This window comes from Rhinoderma darwinii, chromosome 11 (genome assembly GCF_050947455.1).
Source record: "Rhinoderma darwinii isolate aRhiDar2 chromosome 11, aRhiDar2.hap1, whole genome shotgun sequence".
Classification (NCBI taxonomy): domain Eukaryota; kingdom Metazoa; phylum Chordata; class Amphibia; order Anura; family Rhinodermatidae; genus Rhinoderma; species Rhinoderma darwinii.
Window position 1 is genome coordinate 10620156 of NC_134697.1, and position 15094 is coordinate 10635249.

At 41.7% G+C, this 15094-nt stretch overlaps 1 protein-coding gene across 1 annotated transcript in view; it reads left to right on the forward strand.

Moving 5' to 3' along the window:
- Positions 1-2792: 2792 nt before the first annotated feature.
- LOC142664027 (transient receptor potential cation channel subfamily V member 6-like) overlaps positions 2793-15094 on the forward strand; it is a 31497-nt gene continuing 19195 nt past the window's right edge. The window contains exon 1 of the mRNA XM_075842909.1: positions 2793-2923. Coding sequence (XP_075699024.1) covers positions 2793-2923 — 131 coding nt within the window. The remainder of the gene's footprint in view (positions 2924-15094) is intronic.

Genomic DNA, 15094 nt, shown 5'->3' on the forward strand with positions numbered 1-15094 from the left:
GTACTTGCAAATACGTCTGAAATTCAGGAGCTGTTTTCTCCTGAAAACAGCTCCGTAATTTCAGACGTAATTGGCGTTGTCGTGTGCACATACCCTTACTGCGCAGGACGGCAGAGGGTTGCGGCTCACCTATCAATGCATAAAAACAATGTCTCATTTATATGCTGAGGGAAAGATACTCCCGATACTCCCTCATCCGCCCTATTGTCATTTTACGGTTCTAAAGTAGAAAGTAAACAAAACTCAGACTGCTGGAAGGTGAGGAAGATGCCACTTTCCAAATATATGACAAAGCTTCATATATTCACGTGTACTACTGATCTATGCACTATATATATATATATATATATATATATATATATATATAGGTAAATGAGTATCACTTAGGGTCTTAGGGTCTCTAAAATGGCAGAAAACTGCTGTAATTTTTCTTCGGTAAAAACTTCCAGAAAAGGAAAAAATAAGTCCAAAAATACACAAAAACATACTCCCTATACTAACAAGAACAATCAATAATAATGAAAATAGTACAAACTATAAAACAATTGATTTTTTTTCGGGGCACGACGGACGTGCCAGGGACATTCCCTGAGATGACAACAATGTTGGAATTGATTAATGAAACTTCGGTAGAGACATTTTATTTAAAGCAGCCAGATAATAAATAATATATGAGAATGTATCTCAAAAGGCTTCAGTGATGGAAGAAATTGTGTCTTAGATAAACTTTAAAAACAAAAAAGTGGAACAGATTTAGAAACAATAATTGGTTGATTGAGGGAAAACGTACTTTTTATTTATTTGTTATTAAATGTCATGACAATAGTTATCACTTTCTATCACTACAAGACGTCTTAAGATATTTTTGTGCTATTTTTAGGACATTTGTTTAGCAGCGTTTGTATTATATATTGTGTTTGTATATATAAGTAGAATTAGAGATAGATAGATAGATAGATGGATAGATAGATAGATAGATAGATAGATAGATAGATAGATAGATAGATAGATAGATAGATAGATAGATAGATAGATAGATAGATAGATAGATAGATAGATAGATAGATAGATAGATAGATAGATAGATAGATAGATATGAGATAGATAGATATGAGATAGATAGATATGAGATAGATAGATAGATAGATAGATAGATAGATAAATATGAGATGCTACAGCGTGATATCACACAGAAAAAGCCATTGAAAAAGTGAAGATAAAGGATCTTGCCACTGTGTATTTAATGCGTTAAGAGTCAAGATAAAGATGGCTACATCTGTAGATAGAGGGGGTGCGGCTTAGCAGGAAAGGTGTGGTCTAGCTAAATGGGGGCATGACTTTAAATGCACAAAAATACTGGTGTAAACTAAGCCAACCAAGAGGTGGTATAAGGAAGAGAAAAGTGTCTACAGGTCTAGCAGAATGTATTTGTTGCGCAATAAAGTTGTCTCCTCTCCTGACCGCCTGGTCTAAGTTTGTGCTGTCTGGTATATACTAAATCTGCCCCCAATTAGTATAGATATACAGTATATATTTATATCTCACTTATTGCCCAAAACTTAGCAATTTACAAAAACTCATTAATGATGTGAGAGGAGCAGCTGAAAATCACACCACAGTTTTTAAACCAAATTTATGGCCGCGCAGTTTTGCAAGTAAAATGCTGTATACCAGCAAAACTGTGCGGCCGATAACAAGCAAACTAAACGCTGCATGTACCTGTAGATGCAAGGAAAATAGGGGAGTACCCCAAATTAGAAAAAAATATGTGTTATATTACAGGAAACAGCGCCACCCTTGTCGATGGTTCATTTCTGGTATTGCAGCTGAACCGCATTGGAGTGAAAGGGTGTCACTATTTGGTAAATAAAAAAACAGACCCTACGTTCTAATCCTTGATAACCTGTTTAACAACTGATTGCCAGGACTCAATGACAAATTCTGCTCAACTATGTCTATATGCTTAGCAGAGCCAAAATTGTTATTTGGTAGGAGTACTGGGCTATTATTATTTGCACCTACTTCATTATCTTAAAATGACCACAGTGCACAAAAGAAAGCTCAATAACAAACTCAGCTCTGCTACATCTATGTTTGCTAGTTACCACCTATTAAAAATGTAGTTTCTGTCTTATTGGTTAATAAAAAATAAATAAAACAAATTTAAAAAAAGTGCCCCCTCCCTCACCTTACTGGTTTTTGTATCCCAGCCCCCATCTCTCCAGCAGCAAAGTGTCCCTCCCTCCCTCTTCTATTTGATATGCAGAGCTGTGTTTGCTATTAAACAGAGCAGCTATCTCTTTAATTGTCTTAGTAGGTGTGTGATCCTGCGCTCTCACCCACAGGTAGAGGAGAAACCTCCCAAGTCTCTGCCTCCTTGTTAATTACAGCATGGGGAGATAGTTTTTAATTTAGCCCTTCATCCAGCCCGGTGTCACTGCTCTCCCAGGAGCCCGACTGATCTCCTCAGGGAAGAGACCGGGAACGTTATTGTATTTCTTAAGTCTTAAACATTCTGAGGGTTCTAGAACTTTGAGAATTTTCTTCCAAGAAGTTTTTAATTCCATGTTTTACGCTGAACTTTTTGTAATTTCCCTTTTTTATTTTTGTTTATTTGCCTCGTTAAGTTCCTGAAGTGGAGTCTCTTCCCTGAGCATCTAGAACCATCCGAGTCCCCAAGCGAGCGACGTCAGGCGATCGGATGGAGTAGGGAAACCTCAGACTTGTTTGCTATTGAGGGGGTCAGGAGAAGAAAAGGGGGTGCAGATTTTTGGGGTGACTCCGATTTAGTCATGGGGCTCTTTTACTGCGACAAGACGTCTGGCATCACCAGTAATGTCTGGAATGGGATTAAGAGTCAGATCCAGAGCCGAGCACCTGAGGGGCTGGAGCTGGACGAGATCCACATGTTGCAGCAGAAACGGTGAGTAGGAAACTGTTGGATTTCAAATGTAATATTTTTTTATTTGTTATTTGGGCCTAGGAGCTTGCAATCTAATTTCGCACACATGTTCAAAGATATTTGACAGGGGGCACAATAGGTACTGGGTATGTGGAAGGTAGCGGAGCAACCGACAGGTGACTAAAAAACCGTTATCTTAAACCCGTGACTCTCTGGCTCTTGAGAAACTACAACACCCAACATGCTCAGAGTTGTAGTTTATCAGCAGCCACAAGTTGCAGACCACTGATTTGACTCCCAACATGTACTCAGACTTTCAGGATATAATGGGAGTTGTAGATTCACATCAGATGAAGAGCCTCAGGTTGATGTAGAATGTGAGCAAGCTGTCAGGACATGTTGGGAGTTGTAGTTTCTCAACAGCCAAAGGGCCTCAGGTTGAAGACCACAAATGTGAACATGATGGGAGTTAGTTTCTGAACAGCTGATGAGCCAAATGTTGCAAATGACTGATGTGGTGTAACCCTAATGTGGCGTTTCGAGGGTCCCGTATAAACATTGAGAGGATCTAATGGCCATAAGCCGGAGTCACAGATGTATGGGGGGTATATATGTGACAATTTGGGCTTATCACTGGTGAATATACCTGTTGCTTGTTGTCTGTACCACCCAAACGCTCAACTTCCTAAATGTAAGGCCAGGTATAGTCTGGTGGCAACAATGTATCAAGAAATCGATACTAAACTAAAAGGATCGTGCCCCTGTGCCCCGCGCCATGTGTCTATAGGGTAACGCAGCTGCTTTGTGGTATCTGATTGGGTTGGTAAGAATCTATTCTATGATGATCCGTAAGTCCTGGTTCACACATCGCGTATTAGCTGAGAAATCCTGCAACAAAGTACAAAACAATGTAAGCGCAGAACAATGAGAGCGTTTCATTTTTACATCCATTGTATCTTTTACTTTGTACATTGACCCGGCCTGAGGAGGCTTCATTGTTGGACCCTTCACATAGGGGCTTCTTGTGAATATTTTTATGGCCTTCTTAATTCGTGACACTTTGTACTTGCAGTCTTCGAAGTTCTGTAGGGAAGACGAAGTAGAAAAACACTTCATATATTACTATAGACTTTTTATATTATCAGGCTGCAGGGTTTTGCCCCCCCCCCCCCCAAAAAAAAAATCTGGGGAAAAAAGCAACCAAAAACATTCCCCTAATATGAGATTGGTCGGTCTTCCAGTTCCTTTCAATTGCCCACAATTTACAAGATCTCCGCTTGCTGCCAATGAATAACATTTGTTTTACATCCAGAGGCTGAAAACCCATGCTGACCTAATAACTCTCGCAGCTGAGGGTTTGTTACAATTGTATCCAGTCTATTATTACAGTTACATATATAGCGCCAACATATTACGCAGCGCTGTACAGAGGTCTGCCTTTTTACTGTCCCCATTGGGGCTCACAATCTAAATTCCCTATTGGTATGTTTTTGGGGTGTGGGAGGAAACCGGAGTACCCGGAGGAAACCCACGCAAACACAGGGAGAACATACAAACTGCATGCAGATGTTGTTCTTGGTTAGATTTGAACCCAGGACCCCAGCACTGGAAGGCAACAGTGCTAACCACTGAGCCACGTGTAGACTACACAAATCTTTTATTTCCTGATGGTTTGTTACAATGTATCAGTGGACTGTATATTGCCTAGATTGGATACAATCGTAGCAAACTCTCAATATGGTGTCAACTGTGCAAAACTACTTTCAGAGCATGCTGGGAGTTGTAGCTTTGCAACAGATGGGAGACCTCTGGTGTAGACAGTAATTACTCTCATCGGTTTCTATCCCCAGCAGAGCTCACAATCTAATTTTCTAGCCGTACTAGGGGCAAATTGATACCCCAGTGTTCATAGGAACTACTGAGCTCCTATAGATCACTGATCTATTCCATAATCTTCTCCATCTGATATATAAATGTGCTGCGTTACTTCTCTATATGGACAGAACCTCCTCCATATGTTATAATGGAGAATAAGACCACCTTCTACCACTAGTTCTTGCCGCATCCAGCAGTTATGTCACGTTTGAAGGTGTATGATCAGCGGCGCCTGTACATTGTGCTGCCCGGCTGCCCTGTAAAATTCTTATCATTTTAGAGTGTCAAATGATGTAGCACTTGTTGAATTTAATTATGTTACCCAGTGCCATAAAGTAAACTACAGTAAAATGGCTTTTAATCCAGCATCTGCTAATCCAGAAATCATTATAATCTGGCCCTATTCCAGTGTTGTTGGTTTTTGTTTGATCCCGAATTTCACGTTATTAGAGAAAAGTTACTTTATACTGTATAGTTTTGGATAAGAGAAACTGTAAAAATTCCTTGATTGAATTTTGGTGTCTGTCCCTTTAAATGTTGTGTTTTATAGGTTTACTGTAAAATTGACACTGGAGACTCTTCATAAATCTCCGTTCACTATTGCTGCAGGTCCAGTACTGAGGATGAGTGGCGGGGTATTTGCAAATATTACGCAAATGTTGTTATAAAGAAACGAAGAAAAACTAACAAGAAATCCCTACTGTAAATTCTTAAAGGGACCTACACAGGATCTGAGCCGCACATCTACTTTATGGCTATGTGAGAACGGGCTTGTATATGAGGGCGATGCGGGTATATATCGAAATAAAAGAACAGGGAATAGCCACAGACACAGGATGCTTAACAAGCGCTTGCGTCTGCCGCTCCATAGACAGAATACAGGCTGCCAAAAATGGCAGCTATAGAATGCTGACCCTTATTCAGCAATGGGAAGGAAAATAAAATCCACAGTGAATGTAAAGGGAACGGCTCTGATTAGAATATGCAGTATAGGGGATTGTTATTTGAGCAATCTCTTATATGCCTGCCCCTTAGGGGCACACGGTGTGGTCAAATAGCGTTTTTGCTGTGATTTCCACTAAATTGCAGCAAAATGAAGGTTAAAAGTGTAGAGGGTAAAAAAAAAAAAGTTTTTATTTTCTTTTTTTTTAAAACAGCGCCACACCTGTCCACAGGTTGTGTGTGGTATTGTTGCTTGGCTCCTTTGAAGTGAATAGGTCTGACATGCAGTACTACACACAACCTGTGGACAGGTGTGGCAATGTTTTTTTGAAGAACGCAGCCATGTTTTTTTGGTTTTTAATCCTGTACAGTCACTTTAAGTCATGTGTTTGGATTTTGGAGGAAAGATTGTCGAAGAATGTAATATTTGAGCGGATCCTTATAGCGAAGCGTATCATTCTGGGAGTTGTAGTTCTACAGCCTATTGTTATACAACCTCTGGCCTACAGCACCTGCTAATGTCCTCCAGGACTGAAAATGTGATCGTCCAACCTGCCTGTGAATGGAAGAAATCTTAGATTTTAAGAAAATAATCTACTCAAGGGTGTTGCTATGGGGGTTACAGAACCCTCTGGGCCAAGTGCCCCCATAAGAGGACACAAACACTGTTACTTACCTGTCCCAAATTCACTTCACCTCCAAAATAGGGGCATATGGAGATCACGTGTTTGAGTTCTGGAGATACAAAGTTGCAGAATGTAACATTTTAAGCAGGTCCTTATAACCAGGACTGGTTTTCTTGGACTTGTAGTTCCTCTGCCTTTGAGATGTTCTTGCTACAACTTGTGGCCGAGCTACGAATATGTTACGTGTAGAAACCGCGTCTGGTGATATAACGGATAAGAACGAGGTATTCCAGCCGGCTCTGTGATCGGACGGCACAGGATGGACTGATACCATCAGCTGCCGATTAGATCTTCTCTCAGGGACTTCATTATTATTGGCATTTTAACGATGCAATTCTAATTTCTTCCACCATAATAATGCATGAAACACGGAGACGTGACAATCTTGTGGTACATAAAGGGGGTTTATGTAAATTTAGCTTGAAAGGGGGGGGTTCTCCAGAAGTTAAATATTAGGGACCCCCGCAGAATGAAGGGCCTGCAAGCGGCGCATCCCCTACATTGTTTAGACGGGCACTGCGGCTCGTCCATACAGCATGCCTCTGAACCCTGATCCACCCAGAAACCCCCATAAACCATCCCAAAATTGCCCACCTAGGGGAAATATTTGTATAAACCCTGAGAACTTTGAGGTTAGTTTTGCGGGACTAACCTCAAAGTGGAAAACGGTAAAGTCGAGAAAACGGTAAGGTCGAGAGATTTGCCTTAGGGGCATCTGTACTGCGGCTCATCCCATTCACTACAATAAACTGTAGTACCAGGCACAGCCACACTTGAATGTGTGGAGCTGTTCCGTTGTAAATAATATAGGGGACCCAGTTCGTTGCCATGCCGCAGCCCCTTCATTCTGATCTCCTCGGAGGTCGCAATGATAGACCATCAATGTTTAACTCCTGGAGAACCCCTTAATCCCAGACTAGTAAATGATTAGATTGCACTTTTGTATATCCATTCTTCACTATTTTCAAGATCTCTGCTTGCTATCTGTGAACAGGAACATGCTTTTTACTTTGTGCCGAAAAACCTTATCCTGATCATGCCCTTACACTAAGGAACTCTGCACCCGTACCAATCTGAGTGAACAGAAACATTCTTGCAGTCTTCCGGATCACCTGACAGCAAGCAGACATCTTGAAAATATTGAGGAAATGAAATGCAACGTATATTAGAAAGTTGGCTATGTTTTTATTATGCTGTGATTCAGCTTTAGGAATACATAAATAAAAATCCTATAATAAAAAATAATATTGCGATGTTATGGTCACAGGGGAAATGTGTATGGGGCTCATGAAATAATATGGGGGGGGGGTCTAATAAGAAATTGCAGCGATTGGGGGGGGGTCCTAACCCTCTGTTCATGCCATGTAGGAGCTATTAGTAGAACAGAGGTTCCATTAATCACAGCATCTATCACATCCGTGTATTCGCAGAGCACAGGCTTCCCTGAAGAGCGCCTGTATTCTACTGATGTCGTCTGCAGGACCGCTGCACGGAACGGGAGTTCCCCGTCTATAGGGAATTGCTAGTTATATTTGTCACGATGGACCCACTAGCGGAGTAGCAGCTGGCAAAGTGACCGCATACGAAGTCCTAGCACAAGAGTACCTGTAATAGTCCAGTAGCAGAGGCTTAGGCACAGATGGAACTTGACAGTAAATAACGCCAAACGTGGCGGATAACACCAGGCGTGGCAAATGACACCAGACGTGGTGTATGACAGCAGGCATGGCGGATGGCACAAGACTATTCCAACACTAGAAAGGGCACAGGAACAAACACAGCACAGGGATACAGGTAGCAGGGCGCGGGTAGCAGCTTCTCTGGTCCCCCCCCCCCCCCCCCTCTCTCTGATTCCTGCTACTCCTATCCTCTTGCTCTTCCTTGGCCGCTGCTCCTCTCCTCCACCCCTCCTTTCTCCTTCTCCTCCTTCCTCCCTCCTTCTCTCGGACTACTCCTCCTTCTCTCTCTGGCTGCTGCGCTTCCTCTCTTCTCTGCCTTATCTCTTACTCCCACTTCTCCTACCCCCTTTCTCCTCCTTTTGCTTCTGCACCTCTCCTCCATCTCTCCTTCCTCCCTCCTTCTATCAGGCTGCTGCTCCTCTCCTCCTCTTCTCCACCTTTCTCCTTCTCTTTGGCGGCTACTCCTCCTCCTTATTTCTCCTCCTTCTGCTATCTTCTCTTTTTCCTCCTTGGCCTCTCCTCCTCCCCTCAGGCTACTGTTCCACCACTTTTTTCTCTGCCTACTCTTGGGCTTCTGCTATCCTCTTTCTCCTCCTGGACAGCTGCTTCTCCTCCTCTTTAGCTGTTGCGCCTCTTCTCCTCCTCCCTCCTCGTCTCCTCCCTGAAACTATCATGAAGTTTGCTCTTTTAAGGTACATTCTTCATTTCGCTGAGCCTCTCTATATACCATATCGTATAATAAACACTCCAGCTGCTGTGGAATAATTTTAAAGGAGAACTAAACCTACAAAATTCAGAAAAATGTAAAAAATATTGCTGTAATTCCTCCCCTCATCTCCTCATTTTCTTTTTTTTTTTTTTTATCCTATTTTGTCTCCTAATGCAATTTGAAACAGAGAAATATGTAAATCTTCTCACGGTGTGTTCCAGAAGATCAGCTTTTCCGCTCTTCTCCTCATTGTCCTGTATGTAAGACAACTGGCTGCAGCAGGTGCTTGTGCCCTGTCTGCAGTAGGACACAAGGATCATGAAACCACGCTCCCTTGGATAAACCCCAGCCATCAACTAGACAAAAAATGAAAGAGCTCATTGTTTTCTTTAGGAAGGGAGTGCGAAATTTTGTGTTAATCTGGGATTTAAAAATCCCACATCACATTATATGTTTATATTATATGCCCTCTACAGTAAATTAAAATATTCGAGATCATTTCGGGGGTTCCATGATCTTACTCCTTGTGCTTTTATATGACCAGATATTTCATTTTAATTTTTTTATAACCTGGTATATTGTGGCATATATTGTTTTCCACTTAAAAGAGTGAGTTGTGATGTCATCACTAAAGTATTTATTAAAAATAATTTAGTAGGGGGACACTTAATGCTGTAAACTGAGGTCAACTAGCTTCTGTAAGAGAAATATAAATTCTAAGATACCTGGCTGGCACACTGCGGGTATCAGCTGATTGCCTTTGGCCTTTTAGATGGTTGTAAAGATAAGCTCGGAAGAAAAAAAAGTGAAAGTGTTTGAGGAGTTCAATGTGGAAGCAATTGCCTGTATATTTGTGGGAAGCTGAGCGGCTCCGGGAAAGAGGATAAAGTGCAAGGGTTATGAGGGATAAATATACAGAATAAATGTAAACCAACTTTTTTAAGAGCTATAACTCCCATTATCTCATCAGTGAAAACCCATGACCCAAGTTACTCGAGTCTCTCAAGCTGTTGGTGGCCCCCAAATTACTTTCCCCTCCACAAGTCTATGGTCCTAGTCTTTGGGTTCAGACTATGCCTATAGGGCTAGCGAGTGGCCTTGATGTACAATTTTTATCTTTTTTGTAGAGGGTAATATAACCTTTATTCACCTAGACAGAGTTCACACATATATTTTATAAGGGCCAATGTGGTTGAAATATGTCATAAAGTCAGCGTTATCTGTTTTATAAGCTTACATTACTCCTGGAAACCATAATATTCTGTTTTTATGTATGAAGAAAATATTTTGAACATCGTGTTACCAAAAACAAGTAAACGCCCAATCTAGTAGTTAATAATCAAAGTAAATGAAATGTAAAAGACCCAATTTTGTATTTTTTGACTACTGTAAAAGTTCACTTTTCTTTGCCACTAGATGGCGCTGCCTTTAGAATTGCGAAGCTCATGCTAACTATTATGAGCAGAAAGATTTAGGTAAAGGTGGAGAGAAATTCATATTTTTGCAGCTGTCCTCCCAGCCCCGTCAGCAAAACTGCACCTTTTGTGATAGCCTGTATTCTGTGTATTAAAGTGTTTTCCCATCAGAGACATTTAGGACAAATCCACAGGATATGTCCGATAGATGCGGATCCCACCCCTGGGACCCGCAACTATCTCTAGAATGGGGCCCCCTAAACCCCATTCTACTGCTCTGTGTTGTGGCTGAAGAGTGTGACTCCCGACCATGGATTACGGAAACAGCAGAGCTCACGTGCTACGCTGCTTCCGTAACTGACATTCTCTACTATGGGAGTTATGGAAACAGCCTAGCTCAGCGAGCTAGGCTGTTTCCGTAATTCATGGTCAGAAATCCCACTATTCAGCTGCAAAACAGAGCAGTAGAACAGGGTTTAGGGGGCCCCGTTCTAGAGATAGGAGCGGGTCCTACCCCTAGGACCTGCTCCTATCTGACATTTATGACATATCCTGTGGATATGTCATAAATGTCTCTGATGGGAAAACCCATTTAAAAAGTGGCCCCTGGTGGCCATAGAAGTCATGGGAATTGGAATTTACTTTCTGCAACTTTTTTTAATTTTTTATTTACATGACCTCAGGGTGTTATTTCCTCTTCTACTCAAACATTCGCTTATTTCCATGTGCTATATTTAGTTGTCTTTTGTACAGACATTGAGTTCAGTGATGTATGAATAATACCAAACTCCTTCTGCTTGTGTCCCCTTAAAGTGAATCTCCACCTTTAACACCAGGTTGTTTAAGGTACAACATTCTGGGCTGATAAATTTCCTAATATATCTTTATAGCGGCCGGAGCTCAGTTTTTCTGATACAGAGCTCCAAATCTCTGGCATAGACATGGTTACATGCTAAAATTCTGTCTGCCTGAAGCCACCACTAGGGGGTGCTCACTGCATACTGCTTTTACATTTAACGTCATAATAACACAGTATGCAGTAAGCTCCTAATCTCCCTCTAGTGGTGGCTGCAGGCAGACAGAGTTTTATCATGTAACTAGGTCTATGCATAGTTGATAAACTCCAGACCTTTTATGGCCTAATTTTCAAGACAGCCCACAAAAACTAGACTGTTGGTGGGGCTAAGTAGCATCATTCATACTCTTGAATAGAATACCAGAACTGCAGTGAGTACCGACACGAAGCAGCAAAGAAAAGTGAGTGGAATGGAATATAACTCGCTAAAATAAAGCCAGATTTTTCTGATTGGAGTGGAAATCTTGATAACGGCCTCTGTGACCACTCTCAAGGCACCCGTTCATGGTACCTCCCAACAACTGTTACTCATGAAGGAAACCAAACTTCTTATATTGGTTGTGATTGTTTCCCAAGACCTGACTATATAACAACAATTTTATTTTTTTCTTGAGGGAATACAAAAAGCAGCCCCCCCACATAGAATTGGGGGGCAGTTTGGGCTATGTTTGGTGTCCACTAGTTTGACCAACACATTTGCTATTCTCCAACCAAGTGGCATGCACTTAAACGGGCACAAATTGATTTGTACCATGGGGAAGGGGTGGGTGCATGAAATAATTAGGGAATGTCCACACATAACGGAATTGCTGCAGAAAATTTTTGGAGCAATTACATTGAAAGTAGCAGACATCCCCCTGCGGAAAAACTGCAATTCCGGACGGAAAATACGCAGCAATTCCACTACGTGTGGACGAGCCTTTAAAGTGAACCCACTCAAGAAGCCCCCTGTCTGGATAATCACCTGCAGATTACTTCTTTACATCATAGACATAAGAGAAACACAGGTGTGGAAGAAGTTATGAGGGTGAGGGGATTGTCTAGGTCTCCGTGAGTTAAAGGAACACTAAACCTAGAAATGAATGTAGGATTTTCTGCAGCTTTACTTTTATCAAACTGAAAAGCAGTCTGGTAAAAATGTTTCAATTCCCTTCCATTTTCAGATGGCAAATGACTAAGGGGGCAGGTTTTAGCTAAGTGGGAGGGGTATAGTGTTCCTATTTTCTTTTAATGCAATCAAGGCAGTGGGGGAGGGCTCCTGCTGCAGTTAGTTGCCTTACAGCCAGACCGAGGTTTGTAAGATGAAGGAAGGGAAATGGCAGATCTCCGGTGACACATGTGGAAGATGTTTTTTTTTAAAATGTTTTCTCCTACTTGGGATTACAATATAATAGGAAAAGGATCAAAGGAAAGGCTGATATTTAAGGGAGGAATTGCCACATTGGATGTGGTAACTTTATTGCAGGTCTATACAAACAGTCTGGACACCTGAGATTCAACACAGGTGTTCACAAAGAGTGAGATCTCCGAAGACAGAATATTAATTAATCTAAAATGTTTATTAGTCGTGCAATTTCAGCGCTCTAACCAACAGACCACCCCCCCCCCCCTTCAACCTGGTTAATCCCCTCAGCTTCTAAATCTGTTATATGACTTGTCTAATGATACGACTAGTAGGACATACTGACATTATAGGAGGCCAAGCGTTAGTACTGCCATCCTGCTCAAAGATCCCTGGCAAAGGAGTCAACAAATCTGGGCCAGAATAAAGCGCTGGGCAAGAATGGTACAAAGCCATACCCCCTTACACCAATCTGCTTTGAGGTAGGAATGGAACTATGGGTTTCCTCAGAGCACCAAAATATTTCAGGGGTTCTTCCATAGTAATAACGTTGTAAATCACTGATCTAGCCACACCGTGGTATAAATCGCCATATTTAAAAAAAAAAAATCAATAGACAACTCGGCATATGCCACAAAGACACTCTATTGGTATACACCGGGTAAAACGAGCCCCATGGTTATATGGGACGTACATATGCACCGGGAAGTTTTCTGTATACCCCCAACGTGATGCAAGCCCAGCCTTAATCTGACAGACCTGACCCTTCCATGTATTACATGATCAGCCATTTATTTCAATGGATAACATTTCTCCCATAGTGGCAGAATGAAACTTCCCCAGCCTAACCTCAATAAATCATGGGATTATCCAGTGGGTTTTGTGACCCATGATTGTAGACGCATGTTAATACAACAATCTCTTTTTTTTTATTTTTATTTTCTCTTTCTCGACATTTCCAAGTGATTCCGTAGTGCGCTATGCTAATGTAGTTGGCACATAGACATGCAGAAATGAGGACAAACAAGAGTTAAGAAGGTGGCACAGGAAAATTCTTATGTATTGATGAGACACTGGTGGTCCAAAAGGAGATGAGCGTCGTGGGTAGGGGGGGGGGGGTTAGTCAACATTCATGAGGCAGAACCAGCATCGGATAAGGGTTCCATGGGCCCCAGAGAAGAACATATGCATGTCTACTTATAATTTCATCATCGTCCTCGTTGTTATCATTGCACACATAGTATGTACCGTATCATCAATCTGGTCTAATGGGTTATTTGTCGATACTTCCATAAGAAATTGATCCTGTTTCAAATGATTGGCTATAAAGTCTGCTCCAAATGGGGTTGTCTTCTGATAGACCTTTTGGGGCTCATTATTGTGTCAGAGCCTTGGCCCATCAGAGTATCCTCTAGCTCCCTGATGGGCCAGTCCAACTCTCTGGGCAGAACACAAGGCATGGTGGGCTAGATAGGGGTAGTAGAAGGTTACATTGTACTTGCATTGGTTATACTTAATTAGTGGAAGGGGATCTTCACTTTTTTAGATGTAAAGTAAACCCGTGGAGTGGATAGATACTGACAGTAGTAGGCCCCTTTTTGTATTTGCCTTTGAGGAACATATGTTTGTATACCCTTAGAGGGGAATTTCCACTTTATCTGCTGGAGATAGAAATCTTCTCTGACCATAACGAACAAAGAAGAGTGACTCCTTGTCTGTTGACTCTCTCATTCCAGTTGTCTAATGGGTTTGTTTTGGCAGTGTGTGTAGTCTCTTTTGCTTATCCTTCCTGAGCTATGAAGATTGACAGCCATCTGCCTTGACCGCTCCCACAGCTCAGAGGGTTAGAGAAAAGGGAGACCTTCACCTAGTCCGACAGGTCAGCCAACAGAACTTGAAGACCCAATAAGGGTGAAAGTTACCCACGTTACTACTTTCATCGCTTGTGTCTCTCAACAGTCTAGGCAGGTGTCCTCCTCTGCTCATTCCACCCAACCTATTCATATGGCCAAAGAAACTGGACATCCCCGGCAGATAAAGGATCAGTCTTGCTAGTACCTTCAGAGAAAGTTAATCACTCTGCTCAGAAGAGGTTCGTAATGGAGAAGACCATGACCTGCCCAACTCAACCAAAAGTACTCTAATGCAGAACGCATTAGTGGCAGGTTAACCATTTACCTTCTTTCAAGGGCATAAGCCAGATTCTTAAAAAAAATAAAAATGGAGGTGATCGGTGCCATGGAATGTAACCCTGGTTTATCATGGCAAGGTTGAATTGTATTCTTCTCTAGAGCAGAGATTGATCTGACAATTAACATTCTATCGTAGTCTGGCCCTTGGTAATAAATGTATATCTCGGAGTAAGGCATGATATAATTATTGTTAGTGCAACTAATCTTGAGACCTCTTACTCTAAAGAACGTCTTGGTGCAAAGCTTAAGAAATAATTTTAGATGTCTGGAATATCTTGAGTAAGTCCATCCCTGTAGAATGGAGCACATGCATAATGAAGCTTTTAGGTATTTCATTTTATATATCGAAGGACGTGCGGATATAGGATGGAGGACAAAGGGAAGGAGAGACTTTGTTGTAAGACCAGACATAAGGAGCATGAGGAACATGGATGATCTCTCTGTACCAATATTTAATCTACGTTTTAAATGTGATTGCTGTCTATGGTTCCCCGAC